This window comes from Strix uralensis, chromosome 5 (genome assembly GCF_047716275.1).
Source record: "Strix uralensis isolate ZFMK-TIS-50842 chromosome 5, bStrUra1, whole genome shotgun sequence".
Lineage (NCBI taxonomy): Eukaryota > Metazoa > Chordata > Aves > Strigiformes > Strigidae > Strix > Strix uralensis.
This window is the reverse complement of record NC_133976.1, coordinates 3,268,205-3,283,421: the sequence shown is the minus strand read 5'-3', so window position 1 is coordinate 3,283,421 and position 15,217 is coordinate 3,268,205. Positions and strand designations below refer to the sequence as shown.

Sequence of the window (15,217 nt, the reverse complement as noted above, 5' to 3'; positions counted from 1 at the left end):
GGCTGCACTGTCTATCTACACAAGTGGATAAGCAGGCCAAGCCTACACTACAAAAAAAATACAGATATACAACAGAGTATTAACGAATTGTTCTGTGTTCTGGTTCAAAATATCTTTCTAAAAAAAGAAAACAAAGCAAAACAAATTAAATAAGGTCTCAAGGATTCCTGTTATTTCTTCATCTAGTTAGGAAATAAAACAAGAAAATACTTTTCAGGGTAGTTGAGTACACTTTTCTCCAATCACAAACTGGAAAATCACAAAAACTGGAAAAAACCTTCAAAAGGCCATAATATGACTTTAAAGTGTTTTTTTAATAGAAAAGAACATAAAATCCAGTTTTTCTTTCAAGAGCAGGTTCTGGTATGGATTTCATTTTCCTGTGCTTGCTACACACATCTATGATGATAATGACTGTATCAAGTAATATAAAGTGATGAAAGATATTTAGCAGGGGCCTAAAGCAAGAAGGACTCAAAGCCATGAGTGCAGAAGACACAGCAAATTCTGGAGCACATTGAAAAGCCTATTAATCCCCACTAACAAGGAGCAGGCTTAGGAGTTCAGAGATATCACATGAAAAATAGAAAAGGCATTAGAAAATGATAACTCTGCATACTTACAGTGTAAGGAAAAGCCCCAAGAGAGCAAATACCTGCTTCAGAAAAGTAATAAGATACATGAGCCTGCAATGGAAACAACTTTTGAAGCATATTTAAAATGCAATAATTAAGAGAAGGGTCTCTGACAATGATTGGTCACTGATCCGGGAAAGCACTCAAGCATGTGTTAGATTTAAGAGCTTAAACCCAAGAGGTATGGAAGTGCCTATACCTCTGAGCCAGGGTGTCTGTCTTGCCCAAATCCTCCCTCCCTGGGAGCACTGGTGCCTAGGCTGGGCTGGAGTGGAATACCAAAGCAGGGGGATGATTAACAACTGGTGCTTTCAAGTGACCTGCACAAGTAAGATCTGTGCGAGGCAGCGGAGAGAAGACCTGGCTGTCAGTGAGATTGGAGGAGACAGATGTTTAATGGAGTCCAGGATTACAGATCTGCCAGGCTTCACACGTAATCGCCAGCTTCTTAGGTTTCCTCTTTCTTCTCCCTTCTTCTGGGTCTATTACAGGGTCAGGGGCTGGGGGAGGGCAGGGTGGAGATTTTCAGATTTCCAGCTAGATTCCTTGAGCTGCCTTTAATACTTATTCCCAGCTGAAACCACAACCTACCAGTCTGGCAGGACTCAGAGAGACAGGAGTGGATTTTTCATTTAAAACAAGAGGAGTGATGCCTTTAACTCCACAGATCCACCTCCTTTTCCCCAAACAGCATGGTAGCTCTACTGAGCAGTCTGTGTTTGACTCAGAGAGGCCACACCGCAGAGGAACAGCACCGCAATCAATAGTGCCAGATGACCCACACGCCGTGTGCCGGGCAGCACTGTGCCCCGGGGGACACGTCTGCATGGCTTCCCACCCGTCACCCGCTCCTGAGGATCGATAGTCCCTGCTGCTTCTCACCCGGGGAATGACGCTACAAATGCTTTTTGCATTTATGGGTATTGCTCACTCTTTCCTCCATTCTCACTCTTTTTTCATCCTCTGTGCGAGGCAGGGGGTAGCTATTACTTTGGGAAAGCAGAGCCCCATGAATTAGAAGGACCAATGTTCCCACTTAAAAAACACAGGGGACAGGAGGGAGACCTGGTTAGACTAAATGACCTACCTCATTCCTCATCTCATGATGCCAGGCAACCCCCTACAATTATGTCCATCACATGGGTACCTTAAGGCAAGGAGTCCCAAAGACTAATTAAACCATCCTCTACAGGAACACAGCACCTTTGAAAGCCTCTGTGCATCCTCCAGCTCCTGCGCTGCTTCCTTGAGCAGCCTGTGGAGGAAGCATCTGGCATGGGGATGACTCTGGCAAGCTAAGAGATGAATGTTGACATTAGGCATTGCTGAAGTTCAAAAATTTCACCAGCACTCTGACCCAGAGGGCAGTTTTATGAATTCATGTCTTGCCGGCAAGCAGGGTTTAGATTCTGTCCATGGCTAAGATACATGTATTCAAAATACTTGAGCAGTTGCACTGATATACTCCCCCCCAGCTGGATCCCAGTGATTAATGCAGTGTGCTCGCAGAGAAGTAATTTCTCTGGGATGGGACAGTTCTGGAAGAGACAGGGCTCTGGCACGGATAAGCAAAGCCAAGCATGAAGCAAAGGGATAGTGACCTGCATTTTGTATTAAATCCTTCCCTCCAGTGAAAGACTGACAAATTGCTCCCGGTTAGTCCCCTCCACACATCTTGGGTTTGTCAACATTCTTCTAGATGGGATCAAGAAAGCTATAACTTAATGTCATCTACAGGATGCTACAAAGAAGAGAACAATTATTCTCTCAAGAAACATTTCCCTCTCCAATACACACAGCAGACCTCAGTCTAGGTACCTGATGGTAACATAACAAAAGTTCCTGTGAACTTTGGGATCCAGCAAAGCTTTCCAGCTCTTATCAGGGCATGCACACAAGCCTCAGGTGTCAGGAGAACACCTGAGTTTTCAACAGCCAGTGGTAGGAATTGCAGAGAGCTCCAATGGATGTCCTGATCTTGGAAATATCTTCTGTACCTTCAGGTCACATGGAGTTACAGTGGTTTGCCCTCAGCTGTACAAGGACTGTGTGCAAAGCAGGGTGAGTCTAGCTCTCCCAAATCCTGGACTGTCTCTCAATTGCAAACCTTTTCTCTTTTCCAGTGCACTTAGCATAGTACTTGATTTAGGGCAAAGTAGGGCACTTGAATACAGCATCAAACTGGCTTACAAAAGCATTTCCAAAGCATAAAAAGAGCTTAATTCAAGTGTGAAAAGCCCAAGGCTGAGGGACAGTGGGAGATGAGATTCCAGATGCCCATGCATCTCATGGGATGGAGGCAGTCCCCGGTGAAAGTTCTTCCCTTGCCATAAATGGCTTATTTAGGACAACTTCAAAACCTTGAATTGGTTCCTCACCTGCTCACCCCAGCTTTCTGAGTTATTTACATCCCTGCTGGAACACACAACCAACCCAGCAGGAGGTTAAGGGACTCCACACTCCCTTAATTATCCCACAGCTGCTTACTCCTAGGATACCCATATGCTAGCAACAAAAGAGTTAAAATCAAGCTAAATTATAACTTTGTCCAATAATATGCCTTTTGCTGATAAAGAATTATTTCAAAAGAGTCAGCAGCACAACGTGCTGCCATTTTGCCAGTGGGCCAAATCATTTTTATCGTTCTTGGCCGAGAAACACAGGCACTCACACAGTGTCTTTTCCATCCTTAGCTGAGCATCCATGCAGGATTTTCCATCTATGCAGTCATTTCTCAGAGAGCATCTGACCTTATTTAACAGGCCCTTAATTAGGTGAAAGCAAATGTAAAGGAGAGCGAAGTTCAGCCTCTGATATTGCTGAGGGTAATGAGTAGTATTTTAGGGGAAGGAAAGAACAGTCAAAGAGAACAAAAGTTGCCTTTGCTGCCAACTGGGATTACACTCATTGCTTGATTGAACTCTAGGAACTGTTCTTCCCTGTCCATTTTGTGCAGGACTGCTCAAAAGTAGGGAAGCTGGGCAATGAAATCGACAGTTTGGAGTCCTCTTCTTTTGAGAATTTAGAGAGAGCCTATCATGACACATCTTTGTAAAGACAGCGTGCATTTCAACTCTTGACTTGGGCCTCTTAGATGACCCTGATCTTACCTAGGATGTCAGTCTCATTTAGCAGCACACAATTACTCCAAGGAAGGGACTATGTTGTCAACACCCTTCCTTCCTGGCTTTCAGAAGCTGAACAGGGGAGTCCTGCAGAAGACCTTACCATCTCCAAAGAGTGAATACGCACAGTGGTCATGTCTCACACTGTGCACAGTAGCCCCTTCTACAGGTTGACAGTCAATACTCCAAAAGCCTGCACAACAGCAGAGTCAAATGACAGAAATCTGCAACAACGGTGCCAAAATTTACAGTTTATGGGTGTCTCTGCTACTTTTAAATCTGCAGGTCAAAAAGTCACATCTATTAGACAATCTTAGTTTTCCATTTTCAAACAAGATCATTTCTGCCTTTTCTGGTTCTGGACCAGTGATGAAAAACATGGTCTGCACACAATCTGATGGCTCACAAATGAACAAATGCAAATTAAAAGGAAAAACTCTTGAGTTATTTTTAAAACTTGTGATCTTGAGCCAGTGTTTCTGGGGACAGCCTCAAACTGACAATCCCCTGGAAACAGCCACTCTAAACCTATGAGTTAATGCTAATTGAAATCTTGTGCAAAGACCACATTTGAAGAAATTAAGTTATAATTAAGTAAAGTTATTAATGATTGTTTTAACTAATTGATATGATAACATAAGCAGCAGATGAGATTTTAATCAGTGGTCATGAAATCAGAAGTAAACTAGCCAGTCACCACCTCTTCTTTTGCAGTTAATTTGCACACAATAATTCTGTTGCAGATAGTGACTCAGCGGCAAAGGGAAGAAGAATAAATCTCAAGAGACAAATAGGTATAAGCCTTCCCCATTTTAATGAGAAACAGACACAGAAAGGCCAAAAAGACCCTGTCAACATGATTTGCAATACTGTTACTTAATTTTTACCAAATGTGGTTTCTGCCATGCTTTAGTTGAAGTACATATTTATTTGATATTTCATTGGCAAAGTTTAAAAGAACCTCCAAAATACCTATCTGCTTCTGCTACGCATGACCCTACCAGTGTCACTTTCAACATACTGTAATGGTTTTAGGGAATGATAGCACTGCACAGATGTGATTTATTCTCAGATCATGGATGACTTTCTGCTAGTTTGCAGGGAAGAAGCACAACTTTCCCCTGGAGCGTGAAGCTGACTCACCTGCACGAAACAAACCTGCCTGCACAGAGAGACAGAAAATCTCCTTCCTTGAGTCAAATGTAGTATTACTCATAAACTGTTTGCAGAACAGAGTCTTCCCTAGCCATTAGTAAACCGAAAGTAGGAGGCAGCTCAAAGCCTTGGGATTTTAATAACATGAAGTTGGGGCCTCTTGCTGTTTGCCTTCTCGGTTTTGAGCCTTTAAGTTCATTTTCTCTAGCTCTTCCCTTTGATCCCTCTATATCAAAGGGAAAAGCTGAGATTCTTGTGTCTTGGAGTTGCTTCCAGGTGCTGCATCAGCTTTGCAAAACACACCTAGCACTGGGAAAGACCCAGGAGTCCAACATGCTGAAACAGAGATATTTAGGGGGTGATGGAGGTGACCTTACAAATACCAGTCCAAAGCCACAACAGGAAAATGAGCTTCCTGCACCTCCTGACATGTAGAACTGGGCTGCACATGCACATCAGCAGCTAAGCATCAAGGAGGCAAGGAGGCATGGTCAGCCAGCAGTGTGGGGGCAGCTGGAAGAGGAGAGAGCAAAGGAATGGGGGTGCCAGGACTTGAGGAGTGACAGAAGAACAAGTGCAAGTCCATAAATAAGAGGACAGGGCCACAAAGAGGGATGGGATCAGAGAGAGAGGCAGGGATAGTGAGGAAGGGGTGCAATAAGCATCTTAACCTCTGCAGAGAGCTCCAGGGAGCTTGTAGGCTCTGGCTTCTCATTTGGGATGAGATTCAGAGAGAGGGTTAGAGGAGGCATGTGAGCGTGTGATGAGGAGCAGAGGAGATGTAGAGGCACTGCAGGCCTCCTCCCCCTGCTCCTCCAGCAACATTCCCCATCTGCTCCTCATCCCTTTAGATCAGCGCGTGAGGCAGAGGACTCTCCAGTGTCTGCACACCAGAAACAAATAAGGAAAAGAAACAGCCCAAGCCTCCAGTGTACTGATATCCCCATGACCCCCAGGGAACATCACGGTACAGGGACAAGTGCCATTCAGACAGCTAAGTGAGGAAATGTCACCCTGGAGCAGCCCTCTCCCTGCCTCTGCCACACGAGACCCCCGTTCAGTGGGAAGCACCGTCCAGCTTGTACCTCACTCAGAGCCTTTGTGAAGGATGGGGCTAAATGGCAGATCTCCTGATAAATCACGACAGATCCAATGCATGCACCAACCCTTCCCTCCTCTGTTAATAGGGACTTGAAATACATGTTTGCACTTGAAATGCATATTCCCACACCTCTATGAAATGATGGGACCTCTGTATAATGTGTCTCTGGGTTTTGGTGACAAATCTTCCCGTCTCCCTCATTCAACCAATCTCCCTGTAAAATATGTATTTACATATAATGGAGCCCCTCTGATGGTGAAAAGCTGTTGCATTCTGCTCCCAAGATGTTGACCTTAAAAATGACAGGGGATATTTTTTTTTGGCACCATGAGAAAGCCTGTTCTTGTAGCCAGATTTATAGTGACAGTTCTTTGAAGGTGTTTCAAGTTAATGGGTGACTTGCTGAGCTGAGTCCAAACACCTCACTGCAGAGTATTTTGGGGCATGGCAAGAGCAATACTTGCCAGGCCTGCCGGAGCCACGATAGGACTGGGACAAGCTGGAGAAATTGGCTTTATCGTTGGAGCTTCCATTCCTCTTGAGGACTGGTAAGCAATGGAACCAAGCCTGGCAAAAATGCTTTTAATGGAGCAGCTACACACCCAACAGAATCACTCTTATTTCTGGGGTACAGCCAAGGTTGAGCCCAGCAGATGGAGGGAGGAGAAACCTCCTCCTTCTCCAGGGATAGGACCTGCCCTGGTGCCTGCCTTTGAAAAGGTTGGGTCAAGCCATCACCCTCCTGTCCCTCATCTCCACAGACCTCACAATACCAGGGGATTTCTGTGGGCAGTGAAAACCTCTGATAAGTCAGATCTTCATCCATTTGTGAAAAGAACTGTACAACTTGGCTTGTAGAGTGGGTGGGATATAGAGTCCCCAAGGCCAGCCTGCACTCCTCCACGCTGTTCACAGTCCTGCCTCCAGCAAAGGCAAACCCCTGCACCCACTCTCAGGCACTGAGGCTCTACAAATGTTAATTCATTCGAGCACTTAAAAGTGTATTATATCATGAGCACACAGATAGCGACTGTATTGCTGTGACGGCAGTGCTGTCATTCACATTGCTTGCTACGTCGCAGATAAAATCAGAGATGAGCAAAGGCTTCTCTAGTGTTGAGTGTTTCACAAAATTGGATCAGATTTTAAATAATAACAGTCCATGCCCTTTTCACTGACATCTCTCATACAGACACCCTTGGGCTTCAAAGATGGGTGGGAGGAGATGATTGAATAAATCACAGGAGACACAGGGCTCCTGAATTCTCTCTCAGGAGGCTCCATCAACAACTTGTGGTCCTAAAAAAAACCTGCCTAAGCCTGTGTTTCAGAATAGCCAGCCACAAAATGAATCTGCTCATGTTGTAATGGTCAGGGAAGCGCAGGTAGTCAACATACCAGCAAGAATATGTTCTTGGAAGTCTCTGGAGGAAAACCAAACTTCTCCTCTTATTCCAGATTTCATTTTTAAGAAAGTGAGTGAATGACCAGTGCTGTCCCATTGCCCTTTCCTAGAGAGAATCAAGGCAGCTCCTGGGTGTTATGAGACCAACCAGTCCAAGGGACCCAGACCCCTTATCTCTGTAAATCTGAAGGACTGTACAAAGTCAATGGTGGTATCTGAGTTGGCCTGTTGCCAAATGGGCCTGCACAAAAAGGAAGGTGAGAAAATCTGAAATCAGTGGATTGATTATTGGCGTATCATCATGCTCAAGGGCTTTGACCATGCAAGGTCATTATGCTCAAAATAAAAAGAAAAGACCCACAGAGTAAAAGGATGAGAAAAAGGCACAGTGTTTTGACCAGAGTCTCACAGGATCTCGCAAGCATCACCTGCCTCCAGCTTCCCACTCCATCCCAACAGATGACTGGGACTGTTTTCACTTCAGCACTGGAGGTGACATCCCATCCTTGCCCAGCAAGGAGCATATGAGAGAACAATCCCAGCTCTGTCATCACATCCTTTCTCCTGACTTATTTTTATCTCAGGGCCTCTTTAATAAAGATGAATATACAGAGTTACTCCCCTCTCCATTCCAAGTTTTAGGTGTAAATATCCATAGCTTAGGGATAGGGTCAGAGACATCGCAGAGGCACAGAACATTTAAAATAAAATGGTTCAAGCAGAAGAAATGATAGTCATAGACTGGAAACTAAACCCCCCCTAGTTTGCATGGGGAAAAGGATAGTCAGTCACATCTGAGCTCCCAGACCACAGCAATCCTTAGGTAAAGGCTGATGATTTCAGTGTTAGCCACAGCCTGGGAAACAGCCACCTGAAGAAGATATGAGGAGCGTCTATAAAATCACAGCAGGTGAAGAGGAAACGTTTATTCACTGTTGCATTTTTAAGGCAGAAATTTGCAGGTGGTAAAACTGCCATGAGGGTGGATGAAAGGAGGGGACATTGTGGCCCATCTCCACCCTCAAGACTGTTGACCACTGCAGCGCAGTGCTGTCAGAGGGTTGGAGCACACCACAAAACATGTAGGGGGGATCCTGGTGTTAGGGAACTGGGTGACACTGGGAGGAAATCACACTGCTCTGAAAGTGCTACTGGAACCTGTAGGCATCCTCCAAGCAATTCATGAAGTCAATAAGAAGCATATCAAGTGGGTGTTTTATGTTTGGTGCCACTGACATGATCCACAGTCAGGTGGGTAATACTTGCTCAATGATTGGGTGAACATGTCAGACTTGAACTGGTAGCCTCCACTGAAGTTGCACTGTAGGGCACCTGCCATCACCCTACCACAATCCCTTATTTCTCCCTTTTTTTCTGGGGATCTAAAGCTCCTTTTGAGCATGCATGAGTCAATCAGTTACGATAACTCAAGTAACCCTGTATGTCCACAAGACTAACTATATACAATGGATTTCTTCATGCAAAACTAGTTCTTCCTCCTCCCACCCCAAGCAGCAAACTTCCTAAGGCCAAGCGCTCAGCTGAAATCATCCAGCCTTCCATGTGGAACACCCAGATTGGTCATTCCCTGGAATCTGGCTGTTAGTATTTTCAATAATAATACTAATAACACAACAGGAACATCATGCTAAACTTGGCTTGCACCCTGGCAGTCAGCATCCTACACTCTTAATCACTGTGTCTCAAAGAGGCTCCAGCTTCTCCAAATATTCCAGTTGGAGCCAAATGATTCAGCGTTACACTTATCCTTATCTGCGGCAGATGTAACCACAGTTTGAATGGGGGTGGAGAGCAATGTGGTACGCAGCAGATGAAGCAGCAACTCCTTGTCATGTAGCCAGTAGGATGTGTACTGCATAAAGCAATGCTGGGGGTGGTTTCTGCCCTCTTAGTTCTCTGCCCCGGCCCCTCAAAAATTGCATCAGTGTATAAACGTAATGGTTTCTAAGCATGAAAAATGATGAGATCAACAACAGAGCGCATCTTTGTAGCAACTGTGTTCACCATCAGAACTTTATCGCGCAATTCTGATGTCCATTGCACGATCAAGCTAAAATCTTTCAAAGCACCATGGACTGATGGAGTTTCTTACCTGCTTCTCAGACATGATGTAGAGATGTTCATGATCCACCGAGAAAGCCATATCCCGTAATATGGGGCCAGTATCCACCACCTGCACAATCTCATACTCCAGTGTGTTCTTAGTGGTGCCATCCACACGGATCTGCAGAGCAAAAAGAAAAGCAGGGAGAGATCATGAGTATTTCTCCTCCTTCCATGGAGACTGTAGAATAATCACTGGAGAAATGTATTGTGGTCCAAGTCTTTTGGACAATAACCATTGTCATCGCAAAGTGAACTTTTTCCCTGCCTCCTCACTTAAAGGATAAAGCAGGTTTAACTGCTTCTGCTGGCACTGTAGAACAATCCATAGCCTGCTCGCTTTTATCTGACACTATCACTGTGTTACTGTCATTGCCTGGACAAATCTACTGAGCTGAAAATGATGCCACAAAGGGCAGAATTTGTGGTGATGATGAGCAAAAGATAAAAAACCACACAAGAGTCTGCAGGACTGACTCACTCAAATGCTAGTCAGACAGTATTATTGTTCTTATTGCTAATATTCCATGGGGCAACATATTATTGCAGTGTCCAATACAACAGAGTTTATTTCTTTTGTTGATTACATATATCGGATATTGAAATCAGTCCTGCACAAATATGGCACCTTATGATCCCAGACACATCTCATAACAGGGTGTCACTTAGAACCATCAATAACTGGAATTATGAGAAGGAACCAGACGCACAGTCCCAGTCTATCCCTGACAGTGACCCAGCGATACAGAAGAAAATGTACAAAGCACCAGAGTTTTCTTTACCCGTCTAAAACCCGTTTCAGGAGATTGGGCTCAAAAGCAGCTGGAGAAGGTTTGTAAGCCCTTTCAATACTACAATCACAATTCAGGATAATCTAGCTATCCACAGGAGTGTCGGGTCCTTCTGGATCTTGTGAGGCTCTGTGCTTCAGCAAAGCCCATGGCAATGTGTTTCAGAGATGCATCCACATTCCTTACCTCCCTTGCTTTGTTTTCAGTGTGTTGCCTTTCATTTCAGAATATCTTCTATCCTGCAGCAAACATCTCAATACCCTTGTCTAGAAGAAACAAAGTTGTAGCGGATCTGCTTCATGCCCCACAACATGATCTCCATAGCTTCCTCACCAAAGGCAGACCAAAGGCTCCCTCCCAATCCCTGGTTTGCACTTGTGCAGTTTGATAGCTGAGCAAAAAGCACCCTTCCCACCCGAAGAAAATAACAAGCCATGGAGAACTTATGGTATCAAGACCCATTCCCAGCATTCCCTGGCACAGTCCGTGAGCTTGCTCCTTCTGTATCAACCTTTCAGCCAAGAAACTCAACCTGAATCATCTTCTATATTAGAAAGGCAAAGAGAAAGGAAGAGAGGGAATGACAAAGGGTCTGGAAAGCCTGTATGAGCAAAAAGCAGCAATGATGTACAGATTCTTATCTTTGTCCTTCCTCAATCTCCCCATCTGCTGTATGACAACAAATGTTATTCCCCCCAGGAAGGACATGGGAAATGAGGCAGAGAGGAGTTAGAGGGCCTCCCTGTGACATCAAAGGGTGTGGAGGATGCTCAGGGATGCTCAGATCCTACATACTATCTGTGAACCTCCACAGAATGGGGTGCATGTGCAGGCATTGGCTGTTGGGATGGTCAAATGACACTGGAGGATTTGCAGTTAGTTTGTCATCTTGATGGATCTGGTGATAACAGCAACACACGTCTCAGCATCAACACACAAAGAGGTCAGGGCCTAAAGCCCAACGCTGAGCGTCCGTGTCTCCCGCTGGCTCTGACTGCCTTGGAGAAAAGGGCTCGCTCGTGTCTATGGTCTCTAATGGGTGAATTCATCTCCACGGAGTCTCTTCTTGAAAGTGGACACTGATGTGATTCACCCATGAGATCAAGGGCAAAGAGGCCAACAGGCTCAGGATGAGTCACTCCCCTTAGGACAGTCAGGAGAAAGGAAAGAGACACAGAAAGGGCTGCAGGTTGAGGAACACAGGAGTCTCCCTGTTGGGGCTCTGCCTAGGGCAGCTCGAATGCCCCCACAGCAGGAGCCTTCCCTATTTCCCACAGAGACTTTCCTGCACCAAGTTCTCACTTTCAGGGAGCGGTCACGGAGCTCTGTCTGCTGTTTCAGCTCTGTATCTCCCCCCAGTCCCCTGTGGCTGCTCGTCCCCATCAGAGGGCTGCAGAAGATCTTCGCTCTCTCTCTGCTGATCACTGTGATAAACAAACCTTATGTCTTTGCTGCTTTGACCTTGATTTTTCAGCACTGTCAGGGTCAGATCTGTAGGCCACTAGATATGTAAGCAGCCAATTATCACCCCAGGGCTCAGTCACTGTCCTCAGCCTTTGCCAGTCCCCATTAGAGGAGAAAGAGCTCAGAGATGGAAGAGGCAGGCTGGAGAAATAGCGGCGTGGAGTTAACAAACCGTGCAGACAGGAGGCACAGCCCCCAGGGATCTCCCCTATGCATTTGGTGCAGGTAAAAGATTGCAGAGGTTTCACACCAGGAAAACAGAGATACTCGGAAGTGATTTAACAGCTATTGCTAGCCTAATTGCCTGCAAAGTCATTATTTTGCAGAGGGGGATGGAGGGAGGAGCAGAGCTCATTCCACTGTACATGTGCAAACACACACACGTGCACTCATGCACACGCAGCCCAACAGCTATAAGTGCAGAAACCTCTCTCTCTAGTTAAAGTTAGTAGCTAAGGAAAAATAAAATTCAGAAGAAGGCCAGAAAGTCTGGCAGGCATTAACCCACGCTGCACAGACAGTGCAAGCCCTGTGCCAGCAAAGAGGTGATTATTGTAGCTTGCAGCCAGAAATCTGGCTCTTAATTCAAGCCATTCCTTTACCTGGCTTAAACTCTGGCTTTCTTATGTTCAACCCCAGGCATGGAGCCAGAGGATCTCCACCTTCCCTGCACATTCTTTGCAGTCCTGAGCATCAAACAACACAACAGAAATTTCTCTTAGAGATTTATTGCTGGCTCAAGGCACCCACTAGAACCAGGGCATTTGGGTTAGAAAAAAATCAAAAGGAGAGTCTGTGAAGGGGAAATGAGAAGATTCTCATCAAAGCCTGCAAGGGATCACCACTAAAGTCAGGGACAAAGATGCAATCTCTGCTCAGGAAGCTCCCCAGGTTGCCAATTCCAGGGCATTTGAAGCATTCACCAGCAGTTTTCTCTGTTCCTGCTCTTTGCTGGCATCAGCCATGAACTCCACGTGTAGCTGGGGTGCTGGGATAGATAGAGTTTCCTTCTGACTGAAGTATGGCTGTTCTTATACTCAAGATGTTCTTATTAGGCTGTGAGATTAGATCCTGACTGACAGTCCGGTGGGGATTTCTCCTTGAAACTCCCTGTGAACCATAAGCACCTCTGCAAGGCAAGAGGGAGGGGAGGAAGAAGCGAGGGAGAGGGCTCCAGGACCATACAGGAGCCTCAAAATGCTCAGTCCACCACAACCACCTCCACCAGATGTGTGCACATTCCTCCACAAACACGCTTATCACCTCCACCACAGGAATACCCGCTCCCACTGTCTACACGTCTGTCCTGGACAGGCACACGCTCCTGGGACCACAAGATGCTCTACTCAGCACCCCAAGCTCCCCTACCTTCCTTTAACCCCACACACATGTGCAGAGCTCCCGGGGACCAACGCAGTCTGGCTGCACATTAATCCTGCTTCCCAGAAGGCTGTACTCACTGGGCTTCGTTCTGCAAAGCTGGCTGCTATTAAAACATCAGCATGATGCTTCCCGAAGGTCAGCTACCAGGGGACCTATTCTGGCAGCTGTTTGTTTGTTTGTCTGAACATTATCTAGGTCTGGCTGTTTATTTACAACCATTGAAGTATCAGACAATAAATATCCTTTCCCAGTAGCAAACAGATGCTTGCACTCGAATGTTCTGGCTAGCGCTGACTTCAAAATGATCTCCTTAATGAGCAAACAACACTATTAATCTTTAAAGACACAGGCTCTGGCCTTCCCTGAGCTCCCACCCTGGCCATGGCTAGCCCTACAGGCATCCTGGCAAGCAGCACATGGGTCTGGTAGATGAAAGAAGGTAAAAGATACCTTCCATCACTCGACCGGTACTTTTCAGCATTATCTGGGTCTCCCAGCTGCTGTGGGGTCCACAGGAGGGTGATGCTTGAGCATAGTCTCCCAGGCAAGCTGGTGGCAGACAACTCAATCACATTTCTAAGAGGGAGGTGGGTTTTAGAGGTTGGGATCATATGATTATCGAAGAAAGGGACACAATAAACCCCTCCAAATGGACTCAAAAGGGTCAAAGAAAAATCAGTGGAGTTGGAGAACAAAGAAGGAATCAGTGTTAGCAAGCACTTAGTGACATTGCTGGAAGACAAACCATGATCATGGCAAAAAGCAAGTATCTTTAAGCCCACCAGAGCAACAGAAACACCTGCCTTCCAGACTGGAACATTAATCTTGTCCTGTGGTCTGAGAGGACCATGTCCCTCTGTTAGCATGTTATTGCTCTGCTAAGTTGGCTGGGGACGGTCTCTTTTGGAAAGCCTCATTGTGCAGATGGGGAGGTTAAGTGAGAAAGGGGTGAAGTGACCAAGCATGCCAGCAACAGAGCTGGGAAACCCTCTCCCAAACTGTATAACTACATTAGCAAATAGCATAGTGTAAAAGGCGTTATCTGTAAAGGGACACTGTTTCTGCTAAAATCCAGCATGCATACTAGGTGTGCTTCAGGAGCTTTACTTCAGACCCACCAAAGCCTGATCCCATAGACTGAATCGGTGTTTGGAGCACGTTAACATCATCCAGTTTTGTTTTATCCAAGAAAAATCCAGTTCATACACTTTAAGACTGCTCTGCTGAATGAATAACGGCAAATTAATCACGGTCAACTGATTGTCTTCAAAATTGTCTTCAGACACACTTCAGAAGCACATTCTTGAATGAGGACCCTGTTACCACCTCACCTCTATTTTATTCTTCACGCAGCTTGGACCGGTCACTGGCAGCAAAAGAATGGATCGTTTCCACTGTGCCAACTCAGCTCAGCTGTTTCCTACTCTTCTAAAACCATCACCTCCTGCCCAGAGCGTCACTCCTGGCCCACCAGAGTCAAAACAAGACCCTTTCCATTAAGTCCCTTGTCTAAAGCATTTGAAACCCATCCAGGACTCCTGAGAGTGTGGTCAGGAGCAAGATCATGACGGCCAGCCAGGCAGACAGCAGGAGCAGACGCTGGTTGGATGATAGTCATTACAAATAATTAAATGAATAACTAAATGAAAGAGGAACTGGTGAACCATGCTCACTCAGCCAACCCATCCCTCCCTCCCACTCTGCTTTTGTGCAGCGTCAGCAGCCCCCAGGCTGATGAAGTTAAAGGGAATTCATCATCGCCGGACCCAACGCTTCCAGACAGCGCTCCAGCAGCTCCCGCTCAAGTAATGCTGGTGGATTACTTTGGCCATGAAATTGCTCCAGTTCCCAGGGGAGGTGATTAAGTGGCTGCCAGGAAGACTGCAAGGGTGGATTTCAAAGGCAAAGCCCTGCAGGTCTCAGAGTTCCTCCCTGCTGCCTCCTCCTGGGTGCAAGGGAGCGAACACAGCTGTGGCACTGCCTCTAAAAGGAGGAGAAATATTTTTGGGTAAGGAAAGCCATATGTGGCAGGA

At 45.9% G+C, this 15,217-nt stretch overlaps 1 protein-coding gene across 1 annotated transcript in view; it reads right to left on the bottom strand.

Annotated features, from left to right (window-relative positions):
• Nucleotides 1-15,217, bottom strand: part of PLXNA4 (plexin A4) — a 429,280-nt gene that overhangs the window by 222,397 nt on the left and 191,666 nt on the right. The window contains exon 3 of the mRNA XM_074869684.1: nt 9,536-9,667. Within this exon, the coding sequence (XP_074725785.1) occupies nt 9,536-9,667 (132 nt within the window). The remainder of the gene's footprint in view (nt 1-9,535; nt 9,668-15,217) is intronic.